We start from the raw sequence: 14,598 nt of genomic DNA on the forward strand, positions 1-14,598 counted from the left end.
AGCTGACTTCACAAGAGGCAAAAACTAGGTTGGGTCATGCTAGAGGTCTGTAAATATGACGGCTCATATGAATAAAAAAAATAATACGTGGATTTCACAGTAGAAAACATAAATAGGAAAGACTGATGCAGACAAAACATCTACCGATTTCTGTTGTTAGATATGATGCTAACTTTCTGCTGAATTTTTAATAGGTTTAGGTTTCACATGATTTTATAACAAGCAAAGCATGATTACCATACTTGTACGACTAGTTGTATCAAAGCACTGTACATGTAATCCCCAATGGGAGGAAGCAGAACAAAGTCCCATCTGTCTACTGCTCTCCTCTACAACTCACTCAAAGGTAATGCAAGAAGCTGGTTTACTGGAGCTCTTTCATATTAATAAGCATATCCCATCTTATTTGCTCTCAGCAGAAAGCCAGGCAGCGCAGCACATCAGAGAATTGAGTTCTAATGGTGAGGTGAGAGCATTGTTCCTCTGTACTCGTCCGCAGGAAAACACAAAACAGCACTCAAGCTTCCTGATAAAGGTCGGCATCCCACTCACCTGCGGTAATGAGACCCGATGTCAGTGTCAATCAAAGGCACGTCTTCCGTTTCGATGAAAACACTCGGCAGTGTCGTTTGCAGGTTGCCGGTGTTGCTATCATACAAATTAGGGAAATCACTATGCTCATTACAGTACCAAAGGGTGGGCTCCTGGGGGAAGAGCCAAATGTTTCCACACTAGTTAGACATGTCAGAATGCATCTCCTTTGCCTCAGCTGACTGCTGCTCCTTTAAGAGGTTTAGATCACCAAGGCCAGGCCATTGACTTAACCTCTGCCTGATGTGGGAACATCTCTATGTCCCTTTACCCATTATATTATTGGAGATGGAGGAATCCAAGCACACTGTTTGGGCTCCTAATAGGCACACAAGTTGGTCATTAGGGGCTTATTTCTTTTGTGTGTATATTTTTTTAATTATTTTGGCATAAGACAATAAGTTGCCTATTGTTTGTTTTGTTGAGCCAGCAGAGAAGTACATTAAAGGGTGGAGTCAGCGATTCTGGATAATGCTTGTTGTCAAAATCACTTTTTGTCGAAATCAGTGAATATCTCCTCATGATCAGCTACCTGTACTTACAGTGTGTTTACTGATTAAAAAGTCCAGGGATAATACCATAGATAGTATAATACACAGCCTAGGCTCTGGAAACCGGCATGTTGCTACAGTGGGCCCCATTTGTTTACATACCTTTTGTTTATGTACAAGTTAACAGAGCCTAGGCTGTCCATGAATACCTTTTTTCCCGTACACACAATACATACAGGTGGCGGATTGTGAGGAGATATTATAAATATATATTATTTTGACAATAAGCGTTCTCCAAAATCACTGCCTTTTAATAAAGTCAAGTACTGCCAGTCCACATTTTCTCACATCAACATCTGCCGTCTTAAAATAATAGAGGCCCATCCATTCTCCCTCATCGCTGTTTAATTTTGAGGTGTTCTCTCGCAGTATGTATTCCACGTCGTCTTTTTAATGATTTAACTTTGCCGTGGTTGTAAGATGACTCGCAAGGGGAGAGTGAGCCGCATTAAATAAATAAAAGTGATAAAATGTAGACCTCATACATTTCAAAGCTAATGCAACTAGCGGGTGCAACAGTAACAGCTGCACACAGTCCTGGAGCGGTAATTTGATTGATTTGTTGTGACAGCAGCCAAATAATTGAGAGTGAGAGGTGCTGATAGAAATGAAGCGCAGGCAGCGGCAGGTTTTCGCCAGGCAGTCCCAGCAGATATGGCACACAGGGTTCTCATCTCTGCCATTGATATCTGCCTGTGGTTTATTGTTTGTCTTCAATAAGCAGCTAGGAAACGTGCAGGGTTACTGCCTTTGTGACTGTTTGGCGACGGAAAGTAATAGAAAAAAAATCACCAATCAAAATGTACAGAGGAGCGATGAGTGGGTTGGAATCAAACACATACATTTACACTCATGCTGATGCGCAGGTTTACTGTACAGTACATACACATATGAACACAGACACTCCCTGGAGACGCATGATTTATACTCTGACGTCTTTTTTGAAGCTGAGATGTTGATTTTACCCCCCTGGTGTTTCACTTGTTGCAGACATGCTGAAGATTTGTTCTGAATTCAATTTACATGTATTTCATAATTGCACAAAAAATAAGCGTACACACGTTGCACCACGTTGAATATACGGTATGATTTTTTATTTTTTTTTTAATGTATGTATCCCAAGATATGTGTGTGTTTTTGCGTGGTAGCATACAGAAGTGCTGTTTGTCTCAACCTTCTGGCTCTTAACTCATGTGTTGTTTCTGTGGATGGTGGCAGTGTCACTCTGGCTCAGCCATGCCCCAGGACAGCGCACTGCCAGAGCCTGAAATAGCAAAGAAAAGGAGGGAGGCTGAGTCTTTATGGCGGTGTGGAGGAGGACAATAATATTGTTAATCAGATGTGGCTGTGTCTGCTCCTCCACAGCAAACCCTGACATCTGCCCTCACTGGTAAACACTAAGGGGAGGCTTTTTGCAAAACCTCCTGCCATAAACACAGTGCACAAGACACACTCTCTCTCTCTCTCTCTCTCTCTCTCTCTCTCTCTCTCTCTCTCTCTCTCTCTCTCTCTCTCTCTCTCTCTCTCTCTCTCTCTCTGTATTACAAACTGTGACTGTGCACTGTGTATGTAGAGAGTGTAGTGCATTTATTTAAATGGATTTGGTGGCAGGAAATGGAAGGTTTCTGAATATCAATAAGCCACAATTTTAATTAGCTTCCAATTACATGTATGATTAGTAAAATGCAAAATTATCCCCTTTTAAAGCTCCCATATTATACACTTTTCGGTATTATTATACACCATATTATATGGTCTTAGTGGTCCCTAATACGTTTTTCTTAAATTGTTTGCTGAAAAAAACTTTCAGATAATTTATTGTACTATGCTGATGTTCAGCTAATCTCACAATGGCCTATTTTTTAAAAAGAGCTGCAGCTCCCCTCGTAAATATACAATCTTTGAGCTCCTCCCAGCCCCCTGTCCGGAAGCGAAGCCAGATACGCCTCGCCCTCTGTCTGTCGGGGCCGTGGACCAATAAGAAATAGGGGTGTGGGCTGCACAGTGGAAGCTTCTGGCTTTCCAGTTTGTGAGGTCAGAAACGAGGAGAATTCTGACTGGAGTATATTGGGGGGGAGGGGTGGGGGTTTCAGAAAGGGGGAGAGTGAGAAAAGGAGAGATTGTTATTTTTTTTTATATTTTGGCAGTCTCTAGGCACACCGTGGACCCATGGATATGTTAGAACACATTTAAAAAGTGCATTTAGCATAATATGTGACCTTTAATCCAGCTGCTTTGTATTCCCTTAGCTCCTGAGCTATAACAGATTACCTACCCCCCAGTGTAATTATTGTACGTTTTTAAATATGAAACATGCATACTGTTGTTTGTTAAGCTAAATGAACAGTTTACAACCAAATTATGTGGCTATTTTATGTAAAAGAAACTCAACTTTTAACGTTTTCTAAACATGTTCTCCACACTGAAATCCTTAATAAATAGTCATATGTAAGACATTTTGCTAATGTCAATTGAGATATTCCCAACAATTATGTCCAAATAATAACGTTCATCTTTTCATAATCACATAATAAGTCTGTTCCTGTTGAGTCGATCACAAGTCTGAATCTGATATAAATTTACAAAACTAATATTGTATTTGTTTCCATGATATCTCTCTCAATACTTTAAAAGGCTTCCAGTAAATGTCTTGACCAATTGGCCCCAGAGTTGTTTTGTAGAAATTACATCTCACTTTTTTCCGAAAGATTTGCTAAAGGTCGGCCATATTGCCGAAGCGCAATTCAAAAGCTTTCAGCAACAATCTGTAGTCAAGCATTTTAAATGAAAATTGATTTGTGATTTACATGGTCAGTGAGGGGAAAATGAACTTATGAAATGTTGTAAATGAAATATTAGACAAGGTGCATTGGGAGAGAGCAGACAGAGATGGTAATCTTGTGGAACTGGAATTCCCGCCTGGCAGAACTGGGTGACATTTTACATTTATCTGTGTTCTGCATGAGCTGTAATGTTAATGGTAATTTTATGGGACTGAACCGGAATGGAAATGGTGTTATCACCGATTGCTTCAAATGTGGAATTGTGTAAAGTAGCGCAGCTGCATCCTTTATTTCCCATTCCCCCAGTAATGTGAGTTATTGCGTGATCTCTTCTCTGAGGTTGAATGTGTGTATTCAGCCTGTTTTTATCAGTCTGTTCTACTCAGAGCGTCGTATATCACACACCTTTGCCACAGGATGAAATACACAAACTGCCTTATTTTGATATTAGTATAAATGCCGCGTGTGTGTGAAGGTTTCTCACATTTATTCAGTAGGTCTTCAGTAAAGAAAACAATATTTTGTAGGATCTTAACGGCTGTTTGCATGATTTGTTACTTTACATTTTTATGACTAGAAGAATGTCTTGATAAAAATAAGCAACCTTAACACTAATGTTTCCATGAAATCTTGCTTTAAAATATGATACGTAAAGCATAATTTTGATACATCTGTACTTTCAATATAACGTTATAATGTAAAATATGATCAATATGGATCTCTCATGGACTTAATATAACAAGCAAATCAATGTAGCATTACGCTCTAATCAATACTACTTACACTCAGACCAGATGTTCTAATTTTGATCGATACCTTGTGCAGTGAATGTTTCCTATTCCCTCTCTGGCCGTGTTCAGCGCGTATGGATTTTCATAGAGCTCGTTCTTACATGTTTGAAAGAGAAGGGGAACCAAAGAGAGAACAAACAAAGTGATCGTGCAGTCGCAGCAGCAGGAGCCTCGAAGCTGTGGGAGTCTGGGAGCCCGGCCTGGATCACAGCAGAGGTCATTCTTAAACACGGCTCTCCAGTTCCCCAGTCTGTGAAACCAAAGAGTCCATGGTGACATTTGTCAGCAGATGGTAAGGAACCAAACCCCTCGCCAGCAGGGAACGTCTAAGCCACTGCTAAAAGCTATCTGTGGTTACTAATTGCTGACCAGGGCCTAATTACCTTAATTAATGGCAGCGGTATCTGGGGGCCAGATTTGCGGGGAGCTTTTTATCAGTATCAGTGCAGCTTAAAAGGTCCCGTAGGACGCCTGAGGAGTGTGTGAGTCTCCTGGGTGCTTTTTCTAGACTAACTGCAGACACATTACAGATGGATCCTGTGGCATCGTACAGGGCGGCGTGTTTGGAGAGAGAGATATCTGTTACTTAGAGATCACGAGTAAACCTCACTAAGAACATCCCAGGCTAGAGAGGAAAAAATACTTCTTTAGCCTTTCTTTCTGAATATATTTCCTACTTTCCTCCCACACACGAGAGCCCTTTTCCTGAATAACGCCGCTGTAATTCACAATGACAAAGTAGACTTAGCACCTTTTTCCACAGACCGTGGGGGGTTTTGTTCAGTGAGCTCTCACTGTGAAATTAGCCCTGGTACTTTCATTTTCCGGCTGCAGTGAAATGGTTAAAAGACACAGATGAGCCAGTATGAAAATAAAACTGATTCGACAAAATCTGCTGCTTCCCCAAGCTTGCTTGCTCCTCACCCATCCAGCAAAAAAAAACTCCCTCCCTATTCTCCCACTTCCCCATCTTTTTTTCCTAATATCCCATCCTCACCCCCTCCCCCAACCCCCGTCAGCTTGTCCGCGTCTGGAGAAGGCTTGTAAGTTTCGGGGGTGCATACATTTCTTTTGATGATATATTGTCCCGGTGCGGAATTTCATTTACTGCCGCTGCCCTTTACTGAACCTGTTGCTAGTCAGTGAGCACGATAAGCGTATAAGTAGCATGCTACTTCATTCATCATACATCGTTCTGGGCTCTCAAATATCTCATATGCGATTCAGGGAAGAAACTACTAAACCGGCACAAAGGATCCCCACCAGGATCAGCTGAGGTTCCATTAAACACTGTGTACAAAACAGAGCACACTTGGTACCTACTATCAAATACACAGTGTTTCAGTGTTGCTTCTACAAAACATTAGCCTTCATTTCACGGTGTACATGTTGTTTATGTAGCAGAGAGGGAATATGTATCTCAAGTGCAGTTGCTCATGTAGTACATAATGCCATTCACATTGCATTTTGAATGCATGCATTTTGAAATCTGTTTTTCCCCTCAATCATAGTGGCTGCTCTGTGTAGTATTAAACAGCATTAATAATCACAAGAGGCTCAGTGTCACTCAGAAGTCTCCACATCACTAAGGCAGACAGTGTTGTGCTGCTGGGCATGTTGTGCTGTGTGAAAGTGCTTACACGCTCCCGCAGACAACCAAAGGGAATAATTAAAGACAGAAGATGGGGGCAGAAGAATGGAAAGCAAATCCCATTGTTTGGGGTTATTTCATCCCACACTGGATTTCTTTTTCTCACTTTCTTTTTCGCTCTCTTCTTCCCCATTCTTCCCCAAATGCACTGTGGGTATGTGGCACGCTATCAAAAGCATATGTAAGCGAAGCAGCGCAGAACAAAAAGCCCTATGATGTCCTCCACATACCCAGATTGTCTTTTGATTATCCTACAGTCATTTTATATCTGTGTAAGTTGGAGAGGCTAATAACCCCCATAATATTCAATACTTTAGCTACTCACAGACCACAATCCAATATGTGTTTTGGATGATTTGAAAACAAGCTTGCTTATACTTGATATGTTGTCTTTTCCTTTTAATGGCATTATTTCTTAAAGTCCTCAATCTCAAAATTGTTACCAAAATAATCCACAATGAAATTAAAATTTAAGGAGAATTAGACTACTAAGGCAACTCTACCCCACTCCATTTCTGAAGCATTAAATGCAGCCCCTCAATCTCTCTCAGCTTTTACTGTCAGTCAGAGAGCACTCAGTCATCTCTGTGCATCAGGCCCGCAATATTGATTTTTCCACCCACTGAAACAGCCGCATGAACATAAATTTTGCATGAGGCTTTTACTCGCGGCCTCCGCTTTGGTCTGACGACACATGATGGGACCGTGAACACGCTGTAATAACCCAGTCTGTCCTGCCAAGCAGACAGGCTCTTTTCTTAAAGAGCGGGACAGCTTCTGGACTCTGAAAGAAAAGCGAGGGACCCCTTACTAGGAACTACACAGTATTACATACTTCACGCGTAGTATTTGAAATAATTGTGAAACTCCTCTGTTTCAAAAAGTGAGTGGAAAAGTCCTAATATAGACAATAATTCTCTTTGGATGGTCATTCATTTGGTTTAATTAAGTGTTTGGATGTGTTATATATAACAGTAGTTCAAATTGTTAATATAGCTCAGTTCTCTCTTCAGAGGATTTCTTGAAATTAACAGCATTTAAACTTTTAGGACATGCATAAAAAACAAGATTCATTACCTAAACTGTGAGGTTTCCAATCTTAGAGAAGCGCTATCTAAAAACAATATATGAGTATTATTACTTTCAGCCTTAGTAGCAAATAGTTTGATAGCACAGGAAAAAAGCTACAATCGACAGTTATATATGGATATTCTTTCTGTAACAGGAAATCGTGAAATGAAACCTTACTTTGCTTGAGACCCCCTGGAACTCTCTCAAGGGCCCCTCGAGGTCCCTGGACCACACTATGGAAATCAATAACCAAGAATAAGCTACACACAAAAGGCCAACATTGTCGAGCGCGCAGGGATTTTCTTGTATGTGTAACATCTCCATGGAGAGGATTTGATTCTTTGAAATGTTTCCCCCAGAGTGAGAAATCTACAACACAGCTTGATATTGGCTTGCATCACAAAGTGAAAGCATTATCTCTGGATCCCTACAAGCGATGTGGTTCACTCTCTAAAATCCTGTGGCTCCACAGATCCGCTCAAATCTTAACTGCCTATAGTCGCTGAGTTCCTCCTCCAGCTCGACCGAAACAGTGATATTGCCCGCTGTGGCTCTGAGTAATGCTTTTATTCAGTAGTTCACGACTTCCTTTAGTGTTTCATTTTCTCCATGTTTATTCCAGGCATTGCTGAATCTATTTTCCATTCCTTTAACATGATTACCAACAGTATCAACTCGCTGGTAAAATGAATGTAACACCAGTGTTTTTCCAGGTTTTGTAAAGAAAACCTGAGCTCAGAAATATGATCCAGCGGTATATTAAATAGCTCCATCTCAAATATTTGCAAAAGTGCTTACATATGAATAAACTTTTGAATGAGTGAAATATCTGAACCCTTTATCAATCGATGCAGTTGCTAAACAGATCATGTTTGAGTCCTGGTATTTTGAACTGTTTATAACAATCTATTGAAAACCATGGATAGATTGATTATAAATAAAGAATAATAAATGTGTTGTTGCATGGACGACCAACGGTGATAGAAGTGGACTGAAGGAATGAGTGAAGAAACAGTGATGTTAGAAGTGCTCCCTTCTAATCCACAGAGTAAAAATGACCTTCCTTTGACCACCTTTGTAATTACCAGATCTCATGGAGTCTAAATCTCCTTACCTCCAGTGGAGTAATTATCGGTGTGACTCACTGAAAAGGCAATTGAGACAGTGGTTTATGGACTCCCATAATGGAACGTGAGGCAGAGCAGTAATGGGGAGCTTGTTTGTCCCCTCTCACCTCTCTTGTTAGGGAAAGACAGCTGTGTTTAGACTCCAGCAGTTCTCCCCAAAAAATACAAGGTGAACCACAGTGGACACTTTCATTAACTCCTGACAAGCTCCTCTGCAGCCTCTGATTGGTCCTTAATTTACAGCACTCCCCAATTATGCTAAACACTAAGCTGAGTAGAAGAGATGATGCACATTTTAAAGAACTGCTTCTAAAGCAATAATGATCTCTTAAGAAATGCATACTGTGCCCACATACAATTTACTGATCTCACACAAAAGATAATATAGATTGTATTCACTATTGTGAACTCCACACATTCTTTTCAAGGTTTGTGAATTATGGATTGCTCTTTGACTGTCAGAAAACTTGCATTCACAGTTGGATGGAGTGAAAGATAGTCAAAGTCCTTTTGTGTTGACTTGAGTGTGTGTAGACTTCAGTACTGTTACACTATCGTCACTCTTCATGTTGGCCTTGATTAGTACTTTTCTACATGCCATAATAAGAGCCTGAAAAAAACCCTTAAACCATCAATAATATGTATATATATCCTACTAATGAACTATTTAATGTAGTTTGAACTTTGGTTGTAAGTGCGACAATATGTTGGCGAAACACATATGCACATCCCACATTCAGTTCTGTACATTTGTTGCAGTTTTTCTGCATTCATGTTGGGCACTTAACTCAAACTGTATCAATGTTGCAGATGTGTAAAAAGATTTACTTGAGCCGCGACTACGCCTGTGCTCAAACATGCACACGACGTACAAACATTGCACTATAACTCATAGGGAACAGTTGTAAATGTAGGTGTTGTGCATTGCAAGGAAAACAAGGAGTCAAGCTCGATCAGCCCAAGATAGAAAGTTCCGTAATAGGGGGGTTGGCAGGGACTACTGAGATAGCGCTGGTAATGAGAGAGAGCAGTCCCACACCCCCCACCCCAACACACACATACGCACACACATACACAGTCACACACACCCATTCCACCCACCTTCACTCCTCAACCGCACAGGAAACAAAAATAGCATTTTGTCTGACGAATGAGCTGGCTTTGACCTAGCCTTTCGACCTCTGACAATCAGTCTTGCCTCGTCCTCCAGTACTTCAGAAGCTGGGGCCAGGACAGTCAGAGATAACAGTTGATTTCTACTGTGGCACTAAAGTAAAAAAAAAAGAGAGAAAAATAAATAAAAAAGCTCTGAAAGAGAGATGGCATTCAGTTCTTCAAAGAGCTGAGGTTGGAGGCCGTAGACTTCTCTGTGCTGGTGTTTCATAGTCCCAAATGATTGTAGTTAAATGTTTAAACTGAGCCTCTTAAGTGTCACAGTTCAGCTTGTACTGTATGTGGACATATAGCTGCATGATTCTCCTGTATGATCTGGCTCATTATAAACATTAACATAGGGCGAGTTGCGACAGCGCTGAAAGTGAGACCCGTGCTCTTACACCCCTCGGGCGTGATGACTAAGTGGGAGTGCTGCTTGCTCCACAGTCATAGAACCAGTGAATATGAAACACAACAAAGAGACAGTGGAAGATATAATGAGCAGTATAGGATCCCCAGCAACCCTTTTGCCCTCTCTCCATCTAAAGTGAAGCTCCCACTCTCATCCTCGGCCCTGTGTCTGCTGGAGGAAGGAGCACAAACAATTAGCTGAGACAAGCCGTTTGGATTATGTGCTCAACCAAAGCAATCAGACAGCTGTGGTTAAAAGAATGAGCTCCACAATGCCAGTTGCCCAGTTAGAGCATAGAGGGGAGGGTCACTGTGCTGCTGACAGTCTTAACAAGATGACAGAATTTATAAAGCACTGCTGTTAAAGAATATAGTACCTGCGGTGTAGCCCTTATAATAAGGCCACATGGGGCTTCTTCCATATTCCCTCTGTATTTGTTTTCCTTTGCCTCATATTTTCTGTTGTTCCTCTTGTTCCTCGGCGTAATGGTTGGCGCTTGAGGAAATTCTCCGATCGTCTTTGATCTTCGCCTGCATGGTTTCGATAATTTTTTTCATTTTATTTCACTCCCCCATTTGTTTTCTGTGTCTTTGTTCCCTCTCATTCCATCTTTAAATAGGACTCAACATTTTGTCGTTGTGAAGTTGCATGGGGGAAAAGAGTGTGTCTCTGACAGGGGCTCACAACGCTTGCTAGACAACTTGCCCCAACATTTCAAGTGAGAATTGGACTCTTGCCGTTTGCACAGATGATATATTATTCATGGTGGGGGTGTGAGAGAGGTGTCAATGTGTCAGGAGGTAGAAGAAATGTAAAAGTGTAGTGTTTACTGGCCAAGAGAAGCCTGGCTTTCTTTCACTGGGCTTCTACAGAGTGAGGGAAGAGGAGGATGATCTGATCTTCATCAAATGTTCATCTGTGCCTGTCCTGGAGTCGTAGTGGCCACACTAATCAAAGACTTGTCTGCCCTGATGTTTTATTCATCTTTTATGAGGCAACCATACTTAAATTATTTAAGTTCATTGATTCTGTATGTATACCAGCTTGTCTACGCCTTTGTCTGGCTGCATTATCAATGGATGTTCACAAACACTCTTTCAAACCAGCATTTGTTATTCAGTCCATTGTCTTGTAAGTCATTTTAATTTTGAACTGTGTATGTCCTTTCTTGTGATGCTATAGATCCTAGGTTGTAGATAAGGGTTTCTCAACATGTATGCAGTGCAACCCAAACCAAATCTGTCATTTGTCAAAAAAAAATATCCTTGTTTCTTTGACTTTGTCAAGTAGTTTATTTTGTGCAATAAGATCCACTTTTAAATGTCCACTAAGATTATGAAGAATAAACTTATTTTTCAGTAGGCAATATTGATTAAATTTGTTATTTTAGACAGTATATGCAATATAGACTATCATTGACTCTACATAGCTATATCTTGCTTTGAACAAAATAATACTTTTTAGAAGATTTTTAGTTTTCCTTATCATTAGTTCTGGTAAATATCTCAAACTTGCCTGGCCTTTCACAGATTTGTTCTCTGTAGTGCAGTCCTGTATGTGTGAAGTCCAGTCACATATCAACATACAGATCAGGTCCTGTGCCCTCCAAGATTGTATTATCTCTTAATCCACAGAAAATCATGTTGGTTCCCGTCATGGTCGTCTGTTGTATTCATCCTTCTTCAAAGCTCGGCAACAGCACAAACTCAGATTGACTGACTGTGGCTGTGGAAATAAATGTAGAAACCATATATTATTATAAAGTGGAAATTGCGATTTGTTTATTTTATACCTTTTGCATTTAGCACAACCTGTGAATTGCCGTTTTGTGGCAAGTATAGATGCATATTATTTATTTAAAAAAGGCTGCCAACATTCTGAATCTAACCACAAGTATAAAAAAAACTCATCTGTCTATCATATCTGTATGAAAACTCCTTTTCTATTGAAGGAGCTGTGAAGGTCAGCTTTGATGTTGGTTTTACCCCAATGTTCCACATACACTATTACCTTTAGCAGGTATTATTTGTTGTATTTGTTGTGATATGGATTTCTTCTGACATTCAAACACAATGTGCTTGTGAACTGATCTCTATTCAGATATTTTTGAGTGAACTGCCATAGAAAAATTACCATTAAGTCGAGTTAACACCAAGATATTTTTATACTGTATATGTTTTATATTATATCTCAGATGGACAGTCTGTGATGGTGGGATTTTTTGCATGCTGGTGTGGCTACAGCCTGGCTAAGTCTGAGTCTTCTTTTTTTTACAGCATAAAAATGTAAAATAATTTAAATGTAGAAATGAGGTTCTAATGGCGTGCCATTATTGGATCCAATTAGTTAATGGATTTATTTCTGAAGACTTTCAGCGAAGATGGATGTCTCTTACCAATGATATTGTAATCCATTAAACCAAAGATTCTGACATTCTCCGAGTGACAATGAAGACTTTTGGCTCCGGAGAGAGCAATTATATCAGTCAGGCTTGATAGCTTTGTCCTCCAACTATAGCTTGAATTAAATTCACTGACTCTATCATGCGGGCTGAAAAAACAACCCTGGTGGACCTTGTTCTGGCTCCCAAGTTATTTACATGTCTCTCACCATTCAGCCTATGCATCCCACACCTCCAGGTGTACATGTATTTCCATCTGAGGTGTGGGAATATTCTTCAGATAATGAGGGGTGTGTTGCACTCTTACATAGTGAATTCAAGTCTCAAGTAAGGACAGGAATCAACCAACTGGCTGTCCTTTCATCAACAGCTACCTCATCACTGAACTCCCAGCTCCAACACCTTCAGCAGCTCCAGCAGATGCACCAGCACCACCAGCAGCAGCAACACCAACAACAACAACAACAACAACAACAGCAGCAGCATCACCACCAACAGATCCACCTTTCCCACTCCCAGAACCAGCTCTCCAGCCCGCATCACATGACCCCTCCCAGCCAGCAGCAGCAGCAGACCTCTGTCCCCTCTCCGGGCTCCACCTGCTCCTCCACCTCTGGACATCCGCAGCAGTCCCCTCCGCACCGGCCCAACCTGTCACCGGCCCGTAGCCTTCCCTCGCCTGTCACCCCGCCCATGACTTTGCCGGTGAGTCCGCACCACTTTTTCTCTATTTATAAAACCGATATTTTTTATTATTATTTTTTTTCTTCACTTTTATCTTTCACTGTTTTAAACTGGAATATTTTTTAGTGTAAGGTAAGAGTCTATAACCTTTATTTCAACTCTCAGCTATAATTTGAGATGTTCATGTGTTCATGCAGCAACTCTCTTTTCATGCTTTTAAAGATGTTGAGCATTTTTTATTTTTATAACAACAAAAAAAGAACAAGAAACATTATTTTATGTAGAGTGGTTACTTCCAACTTATAACTGATATACTGTAATTAATCCAATCTATCCACCAGTATCAAGAGCAATACCAATCTAGTGTTTAAGATTGGTGCATTGCTTTCTCTATGTACTTGATAGTTTTCTGAACACCTACTGTATAACTGTATACAGATACAAGGCTTTCTACATTCAGCCCATTCATATATTTTTTCAGGGACACATTGGGTAAGTTACATCAAAGGTTCCATAGAAAAAATACCCAGCTAATTAGTCTTCATATTTAACTCAACATACACAACATTATTCAAATTTGATTTGTAATTCTCCACTTGAAGAACTGAAGTGTGCATCGTAATGGTGTCATTGATGATGGTGTGATGTTGGTTGGGTCAACCTTGAGAATACACAAAGCTTGGGCAGTATAAACAATTCTTGATTCTCTGTCAGCACATGATCTTGATCTTGGAAGGAAGGAAGAATAAAGTGGCAGTGTTTGAATGGAGACTGGCAGCTCCTCCGTCTGTGCATGGAGCTATTAGAATAAGCATCTTGAGCTCGTCAAACCTCACAACCAGTCAAGAGGCACGATTCAGGAGGAATACTGAGGTTATCTAACCCTGGGCGTAATCACTACCTTAATCGTTGCTGCTCTTCCTACTCAACCTCCTTTTTAGTCACTTTTGTCTGTCCATCCGTCTGTGCCCTTCTGTCTGTCTGGCTGTCACCCTGTGACGATAATAACCTATTTTATATCCCTGTGGTTTCATTTCTGGTGGAGACTGGCCAGGGTCGCCTTTCTGTCCCTGGTCACATTCATCAGCGTCAGACCCTTATTGGGTTGTGGTGCAACCTTCTTTATGGCCAGGATGAGTTGGGCTATTTGTTTCCCCTCTGCAGCCCTCTCCGGCCCTGTCACGGCCCACTGAGACTCAGCAGGAAAAACAGCCTTTGGATTTAATGGGCTCCTAAAGCTAGCCGCTACATCGCACCAAACATACTGTCCAGTCTGACTGTGGATACAAGGGGCTAGTGCCCAACATACAGATCACTCGTTAGCTTCCATCAGGCAACATACAAAGAACTTATATAACCTAAACCTACACAGACAATCTCA

The 14,598-nt window shown here is 40.8% G+C and overlaps 1 protein-coding gene across 1 annotated transcript in view; it reads left to right on the plus strand.

Annotated features, from left to right (window-relative positions):
- Nucleotides 1–14,598, plus strand: part of pou6f2 (POU class 6 homeobox 2) — a gene marked incomplete at its 3' end in the record, with an annotated part of 66,528 nt that overhangs the window by 23,444 nt on the left and 28,486 nt on the right. Inside the window, exon 4 of the mRNA XM_080050458.1 lies at nucleotides 12,904–13,238. Within this exon, the coding sequence (XP_079906584.1) occupies nucleotides 12,904–13,238 (335 nt within the window). The remainder of the gene's footprint in view (nucleotides 1–12,903; nucleotides 13,239–14,598) is intronic.

This window comes from Ammodytes marinus (assembly GCF_949987685.1).
Source record: "Ammodytes marinus genome assembly, chromosome: 21".
NCBI classification, from domain to species: Eukaryota; Metazoa; Chordata; class Actinopteri; order Uranoscopiformes; family Ammodytidae; genus Ammodytes; species Ammodytes marinus.